Consider the following 16,568-nt stretch of genomic DNA (forward strand, 5'->3'; position numbering starts at 1 on the left):
CTATTATTGCTGAGAATCTCTCTAACCTCTAAGATTCTATACTTTTAAATTCATGGTTTTGAGCTACTAATTGTTTTATATTGATTATGTTTAGAAAGGCAATAAAAGAATCAGCCTTGCTTTCCCTCCTCACAGCCTCCCCCTGTTCAGGCCTCACACTGTTGTGTGTCTTTTCAGTAATACCCAGGTTATCCCTCAGCCGTGGATTCCAGTAGTAAGTATGGCTCCCTGCTGAGAGCAGACGTTGTCATGACCTAACGTAGGGCTGGTGTTGTCTCTTTAGCATATAGTATGTGGCTCTGTGAGCCTTCCATAGGGCGTTTTTTTGTGTTCTTCTTAGGCCTCTTCTTGTGTTCTTCTCCCAGCACCTTTCTTGGGTAAGAAGAGTAGGTAGTGTTATTTTCTCTTGACAGACTAGTGAACTGAGGCCCACTGAGATGACATGACTTATGCAGAGTCCTCAGTAGGTTTTCAACAGAATGAGGATATGGAACCAAGTCTCGTGTCTCTTCTTTTGCTCTCATTCCAGATGTCATGTCCTGTCCACTGAAGACGAAGTATTGACTTTGTCACTGCGGTCATCTAGGTGAGTGTGTTGTTGGGACAAGGAGGGAGGAGGACCCACTCAGAGGATCCCACTCAAACGGATCAACTCCATCCGTTTATCAGACGGAACTTTGGGCTTCTTACCTTTCTGTTCATCACTTTGTACCCCAAACCTTTTCTGTCCAGAAAAGCTGGGAACATTCAGATTGCTAAAAGGACTCTGTCTACTCAGGTTCTTAGTTTTTGTTGATTTGTTGTTGGTTTTTTTTTTTTTTTTTTGAGGCAGAGTCTCACTCTGTCGCCCTTGGTAGAGTGCTGTGGCATCATCACAGCTCACAGCAACCTCAAACTCTTGGGCTCAAGTGATCCTCGTACCTCAGTCTCCTGAGTAGCTGAGACTATAGGTGCCCACCACCATGCCTGGCTAAGTTTTTCTGTTTTTAGGAGAGACGGGGTCTTGCTTTTGCTAAGGCTGATCTTGAACTTCTGAGCTAAAGTGATCCTTTGGCCTCGGCCTCCCAGAGTGCTAGGATTATAGGCATGAGCTCCTTGCCTCAGGCTCTTGGTTTTTCAGGGAAGGGTTCAAACATCCAAATGTGAGTGTCCAGGGTTACAAATGATGATTCTGGTGAGGGGAGATGATTGAGGCTCCAGGATTCTATTGTGGGGGTGAGTTGGACATGAAGGGGATTGGTCTGAGGTCAGTTTGCTCCATGGTTAGAAATGGCAGTTTGTAAGGCCAAGGTTTTTTTGGGTTTGACCTTTCTGTGGCTTGATCGCCAATTGTGATTTCTGCATAGCTAGCTTGTGAACACATGTCCCTGGCCTGACAGGACTTTGGGAAAGAGTAGAGTTGGACCCTGAAAGTTACATCCTGCTGACAGGTCCAGAGACATATTCCTACATGCAGGGTATGATTATTGCAGGTGTGTTGGGGGTGAGGGTAGAACAATGAGGATCAAAGGTATGTGCATGTAAGCCTTTTGTTCTTTTAGAACAAACCCAGAGACAAAAAGCAGAGTAGAAGATCCAGAGATCAACTCCATCCACGACGTTAAGAAAGGGCAGCTTTTGAGGGGCTATGTGAAGTCCATCGAGCCACAAGGCGTGCTCTTTGGGTGAGTAAAGTTGGGCCTCAGGTTCTGGACTCAGACCTGAGTGCCTTCCCTGGGCCTATCTTGGTCTGGCATCCACTATTTGCTTCTTTGATGAGAATATGAAAAGAGAATTTAAAAATTCATACCAGTTTTTTAAATTCCAACGTTTTTAATATTTTTTTAAAAGTCTAGAATTATTAGTTCTTATTTAGTGTTTTGAATATGACATTACCAGTGTCAGTTTTAAATGAATTTGGATGTTCTCTGATGTGGTGTTTGATCATTATTTGTAAATGTTCTGCTCACCTAATGTTCACAACCACCAGATATTTCAGCCTTCCTTGATACTATGTTTCATCATTTTCTCATGGTCCTAGCAGCTGGTGATTTACATATTGTGATGCTAATGTGGGGTAAAAATGATCCTCAGTCATATCTTCATTATGTTTGATAGTTTTTTCCAGTTTACAGAGACTATTTTATCCTGCTGAATGCCAGGAACTTAATGTCTGTCACAAATCTTTGTCACAACTTGGGTCCCTATAAAGGTGCTGTCACTAGGCCTGGCTGGAATTCTATTGTTGCATTTGTGACCACAGGACTCTTGTCTTTCTCCTTTCAGCCTTGGCCCCTCAGTTGTGGGTTTAGCACAGTACTCACAAGTCTCCCAGTACAGCCCGTTCAAGAAAGCCCTTTATAACAAATACCTCCCTGAAGGGAAGTTGCTCACAGCCAAGATCCTAAGGTAAGTGTCTTCTCTCTTGTTCTTGCTGTGATATGAAACAAACCCGTTTCTTTGGGTGCCCAGGGAGGAGATTTGAGAAGATTTGGTTTGGGTAGTGGTGAATGGAGTGTTCAGATGAATGAAAGACCTTAGTCTGGCGCCTTTGCGTCAGCGCCTGAAAGCAGATGTGACAACTTGTTCCTGCTATTGGAGATGGAGAAATGGGCATTGCACCTGTCCCTGTGTTTTCTCCTGAGGTTGGTGAAATATACAAATCTTTCCTAAGAATGCTGAATGGATTCCTAACAAAGGTGGGGCAAGGCCCAGGAGCACAGGCAGAGCAGGAGAGAGAAGCCTTGGGCTGCCTGTAGTGCCCTTGGCTATTCACCTTGTCTTTGCAATTCCCATCTCTTGCTCTGTCTTAGTGTGAACCACCAGAAGAACCTGGTAGAGCTATCATTCCTCCCCAGTGACACTGGGAAGCCGGATGTGTTTCCTGCTTCTCCGGAACTGCCACTTTCAAAGCAAGAGGAAAGGAAAATAGAGGCTGAGGAGAGAGACCAAAAAGGAGAAGAGAAGAATCAGAAAAGGAAAGAAAAGAACCAAAAGGGGCAAGAGGAGGCGGAGCTGCCCAGCAAGGAGAAGATGCAGGGCAAGCGGAGGCGCCAGACATCTGTGAGTGAGCAGGTGAGTCACTCAGGAGGGTTGTGCCTCAACCCACCAGAAAAAGGAGCATCGGTAAAGCCAGCCCCAGTGGTGCAGGAAGAGCAGACGGAGGGTGTCACCCAGGGCTGCTGGAGGGCAGTCCTGGGCATTCTCCCACCTATCACCTCAGGAAAGAGTGAGTAAGAAGGCCAAGAAAGCTGGTCCATCAGAGGAGGACGACAGTGGCATGGAAGTGTATTATCGAGAAGGAGAAGAGGAGATAGAAGAGACAAATATGCTGCCCAAGGTGAGGGTGAGGATGAATGGAGGGGGAGAGGCTGCCTTGGGGCCAGGAGGAGCTGGTCTGTCTTCAGCCCCATCCTCTTCCCTCATTTCCTATAAAACATGAAAGTGAAAGGCTGGGGGGTGGGGGGGGGACAAGGGGACTGTCAGTTTTCCTCCCTTGATTATGGGCTCCTTGAGGGCAGGGATCCTGTTTACCCAAAGAGTAACTGCATAAAATAAATTATGTGAATGTTTCTTGGGTGAGACTGAGTTAAATTAGGGGTACAGGCAAATCCGAGGAGGCTTAGCCTGTCTATGCCTGCATCCTCTGAAAAATGAGAATAATACTTGATCTGAGAAGACTGGTATGGGTGCCTTACACCCACCAGCAGGGCTCCCCAGACTAGAGGTGCTTGTATCCCTGCCACCCTTGGAATTTTTGTCATATCTCTGTCCCAGCTCTCCTGATATTTTATATGTGTATGCATATATATATTTTAAAAGTGTGTTACCTAAGTAAATTTATTTACAAGGAACAATTTTATGTCCCTGCTATGAAGCTTCCCCAGTGGGCTGGAGCTGAGCCTGTCCTGTCTCTGGGCGAGAGGCCGTGCTCCTCCTCTGGGTGGGCTGGGGCAGAGCCTGTCCTGTCTCTTGGCAGGAGGCCGTGCTCCTTTGGGTAGGTTGGGGATCAGGGAGAACCCTGAGCCAAGTTCTTTCTTCGGTGCTTCTGTGGTCCTCCAGGAGAAGCAGCGAACCAGGCCAGCAGAAGCACCCCGGCTGCAGCTGTCTTCAGGCTTTGCTTGGAACGTGGGCTTAGACTCTCTGACCCCGGCCTTGCCACCTCGAGCAGAGAGCTCAGACAGCGAGGAGGATGAGAACCCACACCAAGCCATGGTGCTGTTTTCCAGGGCTTTGTCCTTTTTGCAGGGGTCCCTTGGTACCAACCTCCTGTGCTCTGTCCTAGTCTGGGTGGTAGTGGGAGGGACCCATGGGACTGCCCTGCCAACTTGTAGCTTTCACGACAGACTTCCCCCTGGGTTTGAGGAACAGATTATTCACTATTTTTCACCTTCCATAGAAGAAAAAAAGAAGTAAGAAGGAAAAGGAATTGGAGAAGCAAAAGGCGGAAAAAGAGCTGTCCCTCATTGAGGAGGCACTGATGGATCCCAGGCGCCCACCGGAGTCAGCGGATGATTTTGACCGACTTGTATTGAGCTCCCCCAACAGCTCCATCCTGTGGCTGCAATACATGGCTTTTCACCTGCAGGCCACAGAGATTGAGAAGGCCCGTGCTGTGGCCGAGAGAGCTCTTAAGACCATCTCTTTCAGGTTAGGTTTTGCCTCTTTAGATGGGGCCCACTGTGTCTCCCCAAGTACTGGGCTGGCAGCGTTTGCCACCTGTGGGTCACTTCCTCCCAGGCAGGCCAGCAGCAATGTGTGTGGCTGCCACCAGGGGCCCATAAGTTTCTAGGCTTTTTCTCACATGTGGCGCTCTGTGAAATAGATCTGCTCATTTATATTTTACAGTCTTCTTCACTGCAATCGCTAAGGGTAATCTTTATGAGAGTCCCTACACTTAAATAAGGTGCCCAGTTTGGAGCAGAAGTAGAATAGGGAAAATAGCTTGCTATGTACCTGGGTGAAAACCCTGTAGGTGGCCATTTTCCAGGCAGGGAGGAGAGTTAGTTTTCTGAGGTGAGGGAACTTGGCATTCCTTTGCTTCATTCTCTTAGATTACAGAAAGAATCAGACCCAGGATTCTGCTTCCAGCCCAGACCTTAGGCCTGTGGGAGATTTAGAAATAGAAGCAGAAACCAGGGGAGCCTCAACTGAAAGGCAGGGGTGGGGGTGTGGTGTTCCCGGTGCTAGGTGCACCTCTCAGTGCCTGTGCTTGGGGGTGGGATCCGAGCATGTGGATGGGGCCTGGGAGGAGGAGGGAGGTCCGTTGGGCTACGTTGATGAAGCTCACGTGCCGACTGCGTCCTGTCCAGAGAGGAACAGGAAAAGCTGAATGTGTGGGTGGCGCTGCTCAACCTGGAAAACATGTACGGCTCTCAGGAGTCCCTGACCAAGATCTTCGAGCGGGCTGTGCAGTACAACGAGCCTCTCAAGGTCTATCTCCATCTGGCTGACATCTATGCCAAGTCAGAGAAATTTCAGGTAGGAGCTTTGTGGTCATTTGCCAGTGTGTCCTAAGCCTCCACAAATGGACTCCAGGGAGTCATAGCAGTAGCCGTTTCAAGGAAGGACCCTGGGTTCAGTTCTGCCCTGAGCTTGCTACCTGATGTCTGGGTCTTAACTTCCTTATCTCCCAAGTAAGAGAAGTCATTTCCTCACCTCCACTGTGGTGCTGTGGGGCTGGGGTAAGGGAAGCAGTGGCTTGGGAAGAGAAGGGATAGGGGACCCCAGGGTGTATGCCTGAGGCGGGGCATTACAGAGACATAGCAGATTCTGCTCACTGCAAGCGCAGGCTTAGTGGGGACATGCCCCATGATTTGGTGTCTCCTCCCTGTGCTCTCTTCTCAAGAGTTTCTTTCCCTGCCCCTCTCAGGTCTCTGGATTGAGGCCCAGGTAGTGACTGGGTATCTGAGAGCCCGAGTCTAGCTTTTTGTGAGTGTCCCTGCCTGCCTTTGTTGTCCTCTCTGTAGTATCACACTCATCCTCAGCTTGCCTATCTTTTCCCACAGGAAGCTGGTGAACTTTACAACCGTATGCTGAAGCGTTTCCGGCAGGAGAAAGCTGTATGGATCAAATATGGTGCCTTTCTCCTGCGGAGGAGCCAGGCCGGGGCCAGCCACCGTGTGCTACAGCGAGCCCTTGAGTGCCTGCCCAGAAAGGAGCGTGAGTGCCTGTTCCAATTTCTGATGTCTGGGAGTAGGGATTGGGGCCCTTCTCATCCTGGGGTGGTGTTGCGTCTAAGTTGGGAGAGCCTGTAGAGGGTGCAACACTATCTCTAGCATAATAGTGCACGTTACATTTCAAATGCTGGATCCCAAAAGATGGAGGAACAAAAACTATTGGCACTAATTCTCTTGCTCCTGGGACCCTCCACCTCTTCTGGGCCCAGAGAATAGGGTATCTGTATCTGTGAATTTGACCCTGAACCCCTCCCCACTGTCTTTTTTGGGCTTTGTTTTGTCTTAACCTAGGTTTTGGGACTTGAGTGGGGAGTCAAACTCACTGTCCCTGCAGTACAAGGTGTTGTGGTGAGGGATTCTTTCTGCATGTTGGGTCTCTCAGCTGTCTTCTCCCTGCAGACATAGATGTGATTGCCAAATTTGCCCAGCTTGAGTTCCAGCTGGGGGATGCAGAGCGGGCCAAAGCCATTTTTGAGAACATGCTGAGCATCTACCCAAAGCGCACAGATGTCTGGTCGGTCTACATTGACATGACCATCAAGCACTGCAGCCAGAAGGAAGTCCGGTGAGAAGGGAACACAGACCAAGGCTGAATTTCTCAGTGGTAGCTGTGTGGGGTGGTGGTGGAGGGGGTGGTCATTGGCCAGGCTGATGATTGGTTGCCCCACAGCAGCTCCCATCTCCAAGTCTCTTACGTGATCTAGAAAAACAGCTTTGCCATGACACCCCAGGATCGAAAACATTCACTTTTCCAGCTACTTTTTCTGCCTCAAAGGCCAGCCTCTGGTCTATGTCTAGGGCCATTAGTGGCAGGTAGCCTGGCCCCTGGCCTGGGAGTCAGGACACTTGGGATTCCCTTGTGATTAATGCTGTGTCTGGCTCTGGCTGAGCTTTACTCACAGATCCATCATCATTGTATGTCCCAATCCCAGTAGCTTTGTCCTGATTCACTATGTGACTTTAGACAAGTAAGTCCTTCAACATCACTGGGTGTCTGCTCATCTGGAAATGAAGGTGGTAGTGTCTCTCCCTGGGGCATTGTGGGAGCTCATAGTGGAAGAGAAAATACAGGTGGAAGTGGAAGTCCTGGATGGTAGGAGGTCCTGGCTCTGGAGCCCAAAAGCAAGCTGGTGAGCACTGGCCAGGAAGGGTGTGATCTGGGTCTGGAAGGCAAATGCTGCCCTATTCTTCCTCACAGGGACATCTTTGAGCAAGTCATTCATCTGAGCCTAGCCCCCAAGAGAATGAAGTTCTTTTTCAAGCGCTACCTGGACTATGAGAAGCAGCACGGCACTGAGAAGGATGTGCAGGCTGTCAAGACCAAGGCCCTAGAATACGTGGAGGCTAAGAGCTCAGTGCTGGAGGAATAGTTGTGGGCTGGTTCTGCAGGCGTGGCAGCAGTGGGCCAGCCTGGCCCCACTTCAGGTGCTGGGCACTCAAAAACCTGTGTGCTAAGGACTTTATTTATATGCTGCTTTTTCTGCAGCGTGTGCTTGCAATAATCCTATTGGGATGAAAAGAAATTTGAGATTGCTTTTAATTCCTCATTGCCTATTTTGTTTTAAGTACCAATTTATGTCATCTTTTCCCTGTTCTGTGACTGCTCAGTGGTTGCATCAGCAGCCCTGGGGCTCCCATAAAAGCCAAGTGTGCTTCCTTTAGGGAGTTCCCTGGTGAACAAGAGCAGATGGGCTGACTCTAAAGGATCTTGTGGTCAGGATCCCACTTTGTCCCTGGCAGGCTGTCCGTCCAGCCAAGGAGGGCAATAGAGTCTAGGGTGCAGGCCCTCCCCTACAATCTTGAGTCTTGGGGCATGTCCTCAGCCTCAGCTCAGCTAGTGCTTTTCACACAGTAGTGGAGGCTATGAGGCTGGGACAGTAGAACACAGCCCAGAGGGAAGATTGGGAGACCTGGTCTGCAGAAGAAAGCCACAGGCATTGGCTTAAACTCCTATGATGTCCCATTCCTGGGCCCACCTTGGCCAGGTCACCTAACCTCTCCCCATCTTGTATATTCCAGAGTTCTTGGAGGCTAACATAGACCCAACAAGTAGTTGAAGCCAGTTTTGTTTTGGCTTAGCCCTGAGGGAATTAAAAATTTTCTCTAGCAGAGCCTTAAATGTCCTGAGAGCTTTTCCATGGGAAACTGAGTCATATGCCAGGAAGGTTTGAGAGGGAGTGGAAGTAGTGGGGAAGGAGAGGCTGGGGCTGGCCTGGTCGCACAAGGTTACCAGAGCTAGTTCTTTCCTACTGAGTGCAGGATCTTCTGGCTCTTGAAATTTCAAACTGAGCTTCCCTCTGAGAAAGGCTAGGCCTCATCTATTCCCCAACCCAAATCAGATCATTGAATTCAAATGTGAAGCCTTCCCCTGTGACACCTGGGTTCCCTGTACTCTTGCCACCTCTGTGGCATTTTAGTTCTGCCCCCTTCTCTCCCACAGGGAATGGAGTTTAGGCCTGGTCCCATGCCCACCAGCCTGCTGTGGCATGGCCCATTCGATCATACAGATGCCACTCTGGTCCCTTACAGTAAGAAAAGCTTTTTTTTTTTGGCTGGGGCTGGGTTTGAACCCACCACCTTCGGCATATAGGACCGGCGCTCTACCCCTTTGAGCCACAGGCGCTGCCTACAGTAAGAAAAGCTTTATCAAAAACTTAAATGTATAAAATAAGGCCAGAGGTGTCCCTTGAAGGGCAGCTTCGCAGCAGGGCGCTGCTGAGCTGGGTGTCCCCTGTGCAGTTAGACACAAATTAACTGCACAATGTACTGTACAAGTAATCTAGTGACTTTCACTGTCACTAGGACCTGCTGTCTGGGACTTCCCAGCTTGGTGTCCCAGCCCATAAAATCATCCATTTCATAGTTATTAGAGACCAGCTCCAGAAGGTCTTTCCCCAAGCTGTTGACCAAGTAGGGTGGTGGGAACAAGAGATGGAGTTTCTTTAGGTCAGAGCTGATCATGTTGTCTACTGGATCATTCTGTAGCCCAGACTGCCTTGTGTTCCTCTCCTCTGGTCTGTTTGCCCAAGAAGCCAGTTTAAAAAAGAAAATCCCCTTTGGTGTGAGGCAGAGGGGTTCAGTTTGGGACCAAGTAGTGCCATTTGTAAAGAGCGTGCGAATCAGGTCCTTAGGAGGCCAGCAGGGCCATCTCCACATTGTCAGGAGCTGCGCCATTGCCCGCCAGACCCTGGGCCCACTTGTGCAGGCGGCTGTAGAGTGGGAGGCCCTGGTTCTCGCGGTACAAATAGACGCCAGTGATGGCGTTCCACTGTGGCCGCGGCTGTGTACCTTCCACTGGGAAGTTGGCCACCAGCTCCTCCTCATCTTTGTTGAGTGCCACAAAGCCGAAGAAGCGGCGCACATTGTTGGCGGCAAGCACCCGAGAGTGCACCTCAGCTGTGCGCTGGAACAGCTGGTCCTCGTTGGCGCGGTACTGCGCCCAGTAGGCCTCCTGGCGGTAGCTGAGCGGCGAGCAGTAATGCTTCAGGCACTTGGTCAGGAACACCAGGATGGCCACCACGCCAATGAGCAGCCACCCAAAGAGCTGGCCAGAGAATGGGCAGGGTTCAGGAGGAGCAAGTTGCTGCCTGGACCTGCCCACCAGGGAGAAGCTGAGGGAGGAGCAGATTCTGCTTCCATGAGGGAAGCCCCTTACTCCCTTTAACTCACATTTCCCTTGTTCTTAGACTTTGCCTCCTGCATTGTCTGCCACACCTTCAACCCCAAGGGTGCCTCCCTCAGCTCATCATCTCCCACCAGCCAAACCTAGTTCAGCCTGCTAGGCTTGGCTCAGATGCCATCTCCAGGAAGGCTTCAGAGGCCCCTCTCAGAGCAATCCTGCCTTGCCCAAGTCCCCCATGGCCTGGTTCCTTCTACATCTTCACCGTGTGCCTTGTTTGGAGACCACTACATGCTTGTCTCAAACACTTGGTTGATTTTAAGCCTATTGAGGGCAAAGGCAGTCAAGTTTTGTTTTCCCACTCCTGTACAGAGATCTGTGGGTATTTGTATCAGTATTAAATAAGTTGTGTTGATAATCTCTGCTTCTCTGTCTACTTTTCTTGTTTCTTATGTACTTGAGAGAAGAGACCTTTTAAAGAATCTTGTACCCTTGTCTCTCCCTCACCTGCTTCTCTGAGTTAATACGTTGGCTCAGGTTCCTGTTACTGTTCTCTTCACCCGCCCTCTCCCTAGGACCACCCACTCCTTCAGAACTTGGCTGAGGCCAGGGTCAGGGCAGCAGCTGCCACTTCTTGACTCTCCACACCCCTTCCTGACCCCAGGGACTCCCTGATGTCAGCAGTACTTGAGGCTCACTCAGTGTGGGTCTCGGTCCTTCTGGGCTAGGCATATGTTTATCCCAGAGCCAGCTACACTCCACTGTCAGTTCATGGCTCATAGCAAATGTTTCTGAGGTGACTTGCCAGGATCATGCTTTGGCTGGGGAACGGGCGTATCTGTGATTGGGATCAAGTCTCAGCCTGAGCCAAGAGAATATTCCTTTAATGTTTAAAACTCTCTCTTTTATTTTAGAGTCAGTGTCTGTAGCTCAGGCTAGATGCAGTGGCATAATAGCTCACTGTAGCCTTCAACTGTGCTGAAGCAATTCTCCTTAAGTAACTGGGAATACAGGTGCATGCTCCCATGCCTGGCTACGTCTTTTTATTTTGTTTTTGTTTTTGGTAAAGAAGGGAATCTATGTTGTCCAAGCGAGTCTCAAACTCCTGGTCTGAAGCCATCCTTCCACCTCCCAAAGTGCTAGAATTACAGGTCTGAGCCATTGTGGCTACCTGGCCTCTCTTATTTGGGACTGGAATTGACCCTTGCCCCACCAAGCACTAATCTCTGCTAGAATTACAGGTCTGAGCCATTGTGGCTACCTTGCCTCTCTTATTTGGGACTGGAACTGACCCTTGCCCCACCAAGCACTAATCTCTAAGTTAAACAGCTCTAATACCTGATCCCAATGTAGTTCTTTCTCAGAAAACTGCCCCTGCAGGCCAACTCCAGTTTTAGTGTTGGGCCATCCCAGCATCTCCAAGCCAAGCCACCACCTTGGGGAAGGAAGAGCTTCCCTTCACATGTCCTTACCTGGGACTCATACTTTAGCCTGCGGCTGACCTCCTCCCGGAAGCCTGACAGGTTTGCAGGGCCCTCCCCACAAGGGAATCTGGCCAGGATTTCGGTGGCATGGGCTGGTGGGAAGCCTTCTTCCCCGGCTGTGAGAGAGGAGGGGTCCACAAATTCACTGAGAGCGCAGACGTAAGCCTCACCGCGCAGCAGGGAGATGACAGACCAGGTGACAGGAGCCACAGCTGCGCGGCCCAGGATGGAACTTAGGAGGAGGAAGTTGGGGGCAGCTGAGCAGTTCTTGGCCCTCCGGTACTGGCACTCAGTGACGAGGTTCCAGGTGTGGTTGTTGAGGATGATGCCGATGAGGAAGAGTGCCAGGGCAGGCACGCCAATGGCTGTCAGCCCATACAGGTAGTTCCGGGCTGGCGAGCAGGGGCAGTGGAAGGCCACCACAGAGAACACCTCCTGGCTGCCCACTGTGCCCAGTGCCACCAGCCCATTGAAAATCATCACATCTTTGCTCTTGAAGAAGAGTGACAGGAAGCGGAAGTTCTCTGCGATCAGCGCAGCCATGGTGACCAGTCAGTGAGGGGACCGACTGCAGGAGAGGAGGCGGGAGGAGCAGTTGATGGTTCCCCTAGAGCTAGGAAGAAGTGCAGGCCAGTGGGTAAATGAAGGCAGGGCCTGGCTGGGCCATCCTAGCCTTGCGTGATAGAGTGACCTGGTGCTTCCTCATGTGGAGCAGCAGACAAATGTTTGCCTGGGGAAATGGGAGGGTGGAGGAGGATGCTAGTGTGGCAGACAGGGAGAGAGGAAGGAGTGTTGGGGCCCCAGGGAAATTACAGTCGCTGCTATTCACTGAGCTCCTATCTCGTGTCAGGCCCTTTACATTGAGCTGCTATGTCCCTGCCGCACACAAGAGCAGATGGAGGCTCCTGAGGGTGGGTGGCTTCCCAGGTCCCTTGTGAGTGGCAGAACTGAGGTTCAAGCTTGGAGCTATCTGCCACAAACTCTCTCAGGTCCTTTTTGCCACCATAAGCTTCCCTCAGGACAGGTTAGGGAACAGCGCTGTGGATGTGGGACCCTGATGAGCATTTCCTCTGGGATTAAGAGTGGTGCTAGTAAGGCAGCGCCTATGGCTCAGTGAGTAGGGTGCCGCCCCCATATGCCGAGGGTGGTGGGTTCAAACCCAGCCCCGGCCAAACTGCAACAGAAAAATAGCCGGGTGTTGTGGCGGGCGCCTGTAGTCCCAGTTGCTCGGGAGGCTGAGGCAAGAGAATTGCGTAAGCCCAAGAGTTAGAGGTTGCTGTGAGCCGTGTGATGCCACGGCACTCTACCTGAGGGCGGTACAGTGAGACTGTCTCTACAAAAAAAAAAAAAAGAGTGGTGCTAGTGCACTGAGGGGCCTGTGCCCCCTATGGGTGTGGAAACTGGGGTTTGTGTCATGGTGGACAAGGGACTCGGACTAGATCCTTGGGGAATGGGCAGGGTGGACACAGCAAGACACCAGCACCCCTGGAGCCCACAAGAACATTTCATTTTGGAGACCTCAGGGTCTGGACTGGTTTAGGAGGCTCTGGCTCTCAACATACTTCATGACTTTTTTCTGGGCCTCAGTTTCCCCATCTGTGAAAAAAAAAGAGAAATCCTTGCTTTCTTCCTAGGGATGTTGGAGGGAAAGAAAAGGAATAAAAGATGCCTGATAATTGTCCTGTGTGTGAAACCCTCCCCCACTCCCATCCTATCAGGTCTTCAAGGTGGGGATGTTTCTACAGCCTGCAAATGTCAGGAAACTAGGGCCCAAAGAGGATAAAGTACCTGAGGCCAAACAAATAGATGGAGGTGTCTGGGTAGGACTTTGACTACAGCCTAAGGAGACTTGAAAAGTAGACAGGGTGAGCCTGAGCTCAGTGAGTCCTCCATTTTCTCAGGGTCCTACTGACCTTGCTGTGTCCATCCATAAAAGCCCTGGCAAACCTCCTCCTCCTCCTCAGCCCTGACCCCTTTCCTATCCAGCATCCTCCCAACAGCTCCCACACTGCTGAGCCCAGGACCACCCAGCCTGCCAGCAACAAGAAGCCTTGATGAGAAGAAGGCTCAGTGGTGCCTCCAGCCCATCAGGAACCCACTCAGCCTTGGTCTGGGCTGCAGCAGGCTGGCAACCTGCCAGGAAGTGGCCATGGCCCCAGGCTTCTGCAAAGTTTAGCCCCAACTCCCATTCCAGGCTCCACCTACACAAGCCAGAGAGGCCAGGGTGTGGCCCCATGTCCTTCTCCCCATCTGGAAGATGAAAAACAAAAATCCTTAGGCAGAAGGGAGCCAGGGAATGAAGGGCTAGGTGGGCAGGAAAGACAGGGGAGGACTTGCCCGTGTTCCTCCGTGTGCTTTATCTACACACCACCTGTGCCCATCTCTGCTAAGGCTGCCAGACCAGATGGCAGAGCCATGCGGCCATGTGGGCGCCAGGAGGAGGAGGAGGATCATGAGGAGGATGGGGGGAATCATGAGGATCAGCGGGATGGGATGGGGGAGGACCACAAGAGCATGGGGGGGTAGGAAGACTACAAGGAGGGGATAGGAGGATTATGAGGAACGGGGGAAAACTATAAGGAGCACAATGAAGAGGAGTCTGACTTTCCCCCCAGTTGTCAGCCCAGAGCTCCAGTCTAACTCCAGGAAAGGGAGTTTGGATGATTGCTGGGGATGAATCCGTTAAAGGCAGCCCCATCTCCCACTTCCCCTTCTCTTCTTGGCTTCTAGGCTCCTGATTAGCTCTCCCTGATTGCCCTGGGTTCATAAACCAGCCCAAAGTGGGGCCCAAGATGCTGGAACAGGGTGAGTGTTGAGTCGAGGATGGATCACACCACCTTTGAAGACTACTGCCCCCTGTCCCTCTGTGGCCAGGACCAGCCACACCCAAACAGGACCTCCAACATTAGTCAGGACAGGAGACACGCAGCTGGGGGAGGGACAGGCCTGGCCCTGCCCAGAGTGGGGGCCTCAGCTGGAGGCCTCTCTTCCCAGGACAATCCTTCTGGGCAGCCTCATACAACCTGGCCATGCTCCCCTGCCACCTGGTACACCCAAGGGAGGACCCCCTTCCTTACCTGGGACCAGCTGCAGGCACCTATGGCCTTGGCCTCCTCAGGGCTGGGGTCTTCAAGTGGCGTCCAGGACAGGCAGCGGCTTCGGAGTGGCTGCCCCACCCAAAGCGCGTCCTCTGGCTCCCTCCTGCTTTTCTCTGCACAGAAGCTGCCTTTGAGACCAGCAGGCCCTGGGCTGGTAGCGTCTTCAGACAAATTTAACTCCACAAAAGAGAGAAGCAAGCAGTGGGATGAAGTGTGCGCACCAGTGAGTGGAAAAACAACCTCACAGCGGCGCCAGGCAGAGGAGGGCGGGCCGTGGGCGGCGCGAGGGGAGAGGAAATGGGGGCGGAGGTGCCGATTTGGCAGCTGCTGCATGTCCCACCGACCAGCGTGTGCTCTGGGCCGGCACCTGGCCCTGCTCACCGTCACCCCTGCAGTACACCAAGGGTCCTTCATGCCAGTTTCAAGAGCACACCTCTGCTTGGCCCCGCCAGGCAGAAGCTCTCCCTCGAGAGGTCCCCAGAAGGGTCAGGGCAGATGTGCCGTCAGACCAATGCTGACCCCTGGCAGAATGCGCAAGGCCACGGCTCCTTACACTCTTCTGGCCCTTCTCCCTCAGAGCCGGCCTGCCACTGACCAGCACCTCCATGTTTCGTCTAACTCCTGGGTGCGGTTTCAAACTTCTGAAGGGCTGATAATTGAATTCAGGAACCTAGGGATTCTCTGAGGCCTGGAGGCAGAGCTCTGTGGGTAGAAATTAGGAGGCAGGTTTCTGCTGGAGTCCCTGTAATATGACACCATGGCACTCTACCCAGGACAACACAGCGAGATTCTGTCTCAAAAAAATAAAAATAAAATAAAATAAAAGAATTCATTGAATCTTGGCCATGATTTCCATCTTTCCTTATCCATCCTTCCCTCTTTCTACTCCTGAGGCCCAGTCTCCCTCCTATGAGTTATTTGGGAGGAGGTCAGATCTCTGCAGGCCAAGGTGGGCTGGGAGGTGTCAAACAGAGCTGCCCAGCCTGTCCTAAAAAGTGGTCATGAGCTCCCCGTCTGTGGGAGTGTGCAAGCTGTGGCTGAATAGTCATGGGTCAGAAATGCTGAAGAGGGAGTGCTAAGGAAGGGCTAGAATATCCCTAGGATTGGGGAAGAGGACCCTCAACTCTGTCAGCTCTGCAAGGCTTGTGGTTCCTTCATGGCGGAACTGCTGAGTGACATGCTGGCCTGCCTCAGCTGGGCTTGTGCATGTATGGGAAGGAAGGAAAGGGGACAAGTGTGTATCAGTTTTTTTGTTTGTTTTTTTTCCAGCTCCCCCATATGTCAAACATGGTTGAGGTCCTTCCCTAGAAGTTATCTCCCTTTATCCTCCCCACAGTCCTGAAAAACAGGTCTTTACTATGCATTCTGCAGGTAGATGCACTGAGACTGAGTGGTTAGGTGACTTGGTGTAGGTCCTGCAATGCTGGTGTTGAGCCCCGGTGTACCTGACCCAGAGCTTTGCTCTTTCCTTCCAGTTTGTACCTCCCAGTACCTCTGGGCTTTCTCTTCCCACTGGAAGCCCTAACCCCCCGACCCCCCAACACACACTTTGTCGTTGCTTGTTAGAATCCTCCCCCTCATTCAGGGTTCAGACCAAGTCCCACCTCCTGGAGGAGCCTCCCAGCCCACCTTGGCCTGCAGAGATCTGACCTCCTCCCAAATAACGCATAAGAGGGAGACCTCAGGAGTAGGAAGAGGGAAGGATGGATAAGGAAAAGATGGAAATCATGGCCAAGATTCAATGAATTCTTTATTTTATTTTATTTTACTTTTATTTTTTTGAGACAGAATCTCGCTGTGTTGTCCTGGGTAGAGTGCCGTGGTGTCATCATAACTCACAGTAACCTCAAACTCTTGGGCTTAAGTTACAGGTGTCCACCACAACACCCCGGTAATTTTTAGTAGAAACAGGGTCTTGCTCTTGCTCGTGCTGGTCTCAAACTCCTGAGTTCAAGCAGTGCATCACTTGAGTCTCCCAGAGTGCTAGGATTATAGGCGTGAGCCACTCATTGCCCAGCCCTCAATGAATTCTTAGATGGGTCATATGTCTCAAAGACATTTGGTGGGTAGGGAGAAGATGGTCTCCGTTTCCTCCCCCTTGACAAAGATGGTAGCTCCAGTGTTTCCGTCCTTATATGTCCGCTACTGGAAGAGGGAAGCCCTCAGATTCAGAAATCAACAAACACATTAGCTCCACGTGCTGAGTGCC

The 16,568-nt window shown here is 51.3% G+C and overlaps 2 protein-coding genes across 7 annotated transcripts in view; one reads left to right on the plus strand and one right to left on the minus strand.

Moving 5' to 3' along the window:
• The window catches only part of PDCD11 (programmed cell death 11), a 50,620-nt gene extending 42,922 nt beyond the window's left edge, over window positions 1-7,698 (plus strand). For both annotated transcript variants that reach the window (XM_053583128.1, XM_053583129.1), the window contains exons 26-36: window positions 530-586; window positions 1,542-1,664; window positions 2,266-2,388; window positions 2,793-3,054; window positions 3,203-3,319; window positions 4,042-4,194; window positions 4,379-4,629; window positions 5,292-5,460; window positions 5,988-6,141; window positions 6,558-6,723; window positions 7,357-7,698. In XM_053583128.1, the coding sequence (XP_053439103.1) occupies window positions 530-586; window positions 1,542-1,664; window positions 2,266-2,388; window positions 2,793-3,054; window positions 3,203-3,319; window positions 4,042-4,194; window positions 4,379-4,629; window positions 5,292-5,460; window positions 5,988-6,141; window positions 6,558-6,723; window positions 7,357-7,528 (1,747 nt within the window). In that variant the 3' untranslated portion in view covers window positions 7,529-7,698. The remainder of the gene's footprint in view (window positions 1-529; window positions 587-1,541; window positions 1,665-2,265; window positions 2,389-2,792; window positions 3,055-3,202; window positions 3,320-4,041; window positions 4,195-4,378; window positions 4,630-5,291; window positions 5,461-5,987; window positions 6,142-6,557; window positions 6,724-7,356) is intronic.
• Window positions 7,699-7,840: 142 nt separating this feature from the next.
• CALHM2 (calcium homeostasis modulator family member 2) lies at window positions 7,841-14,614 on the minus strand. Of its 5 annotated transcripts, XM_053583148.1 has the most exons (4): window positions 14,339-14,614; window positions 12,780-12,857; window positions 11,250-11,874; window positions 7,841-9,702 (listed from the first exon to the last, which is right to left on the minus strand). In XM_053583148.1, exons 3-4 carry the CDS (start codon window positions 11,802-11,804, stop codon window positions 9,286-9,288), a joined length of 972 nt encoding a protein of 323 aa, XP_053439123.1. In that variant the 5' UTR covers window positions 11,805-11,874; window positions 12,780-12,857; window positions 14,339-14,614; the 3' UTR covers window positions 7,841-9,285. The 5 variants fall into 5 exon arrangements, with proteins under 5 accessions (XP_053439123.1, XP_053439124.1, XP_053439119.1 ...); XM_053583149.1 differs by lacking the exon at window positions 12,780-12,857 and having other exon boundaries at window positions 11,250-11,829; XM_053583144.1 differs by lacking the exon at window positions 12,780-12,857.
• Window positions 14,615-16,568: the final 1,954 nt, after the last annotated feature.

Source organism: Nycticebus coucang, chromosome 3 (assembly GCF_027406575.1).
Source record: "Nycticebus coucang isolate mNycCou1 chromosome 3, mNycCou1.pri, whole genome shotgun sequence".
NCBI classification, from domain to species: domain Eukaryota; kingdom Metazoa; phylum Chordata; class Mammalia; order Primates; family Lorisidae; genus Nycticebus; species Nycticebus coucang.

Excerpts from the sequence above, each read along its gene's own strand:
- CALHM2 (XM_053583149.1), bottom strand. The coding sequence starts at position 11,804 with ATGGCTGCGCTGATCGCAGAGAACTTCCGCTTCCTGTCACTCTTCTTC. Across the intron at positions 9,703-11,249 it reads GGCTAAAGTATGAGTCCCAG|CTCTTTGGGTGGCTGCTCAT; the intron begins GTAAGGACATGT and ends TTCTCTGGCCAG.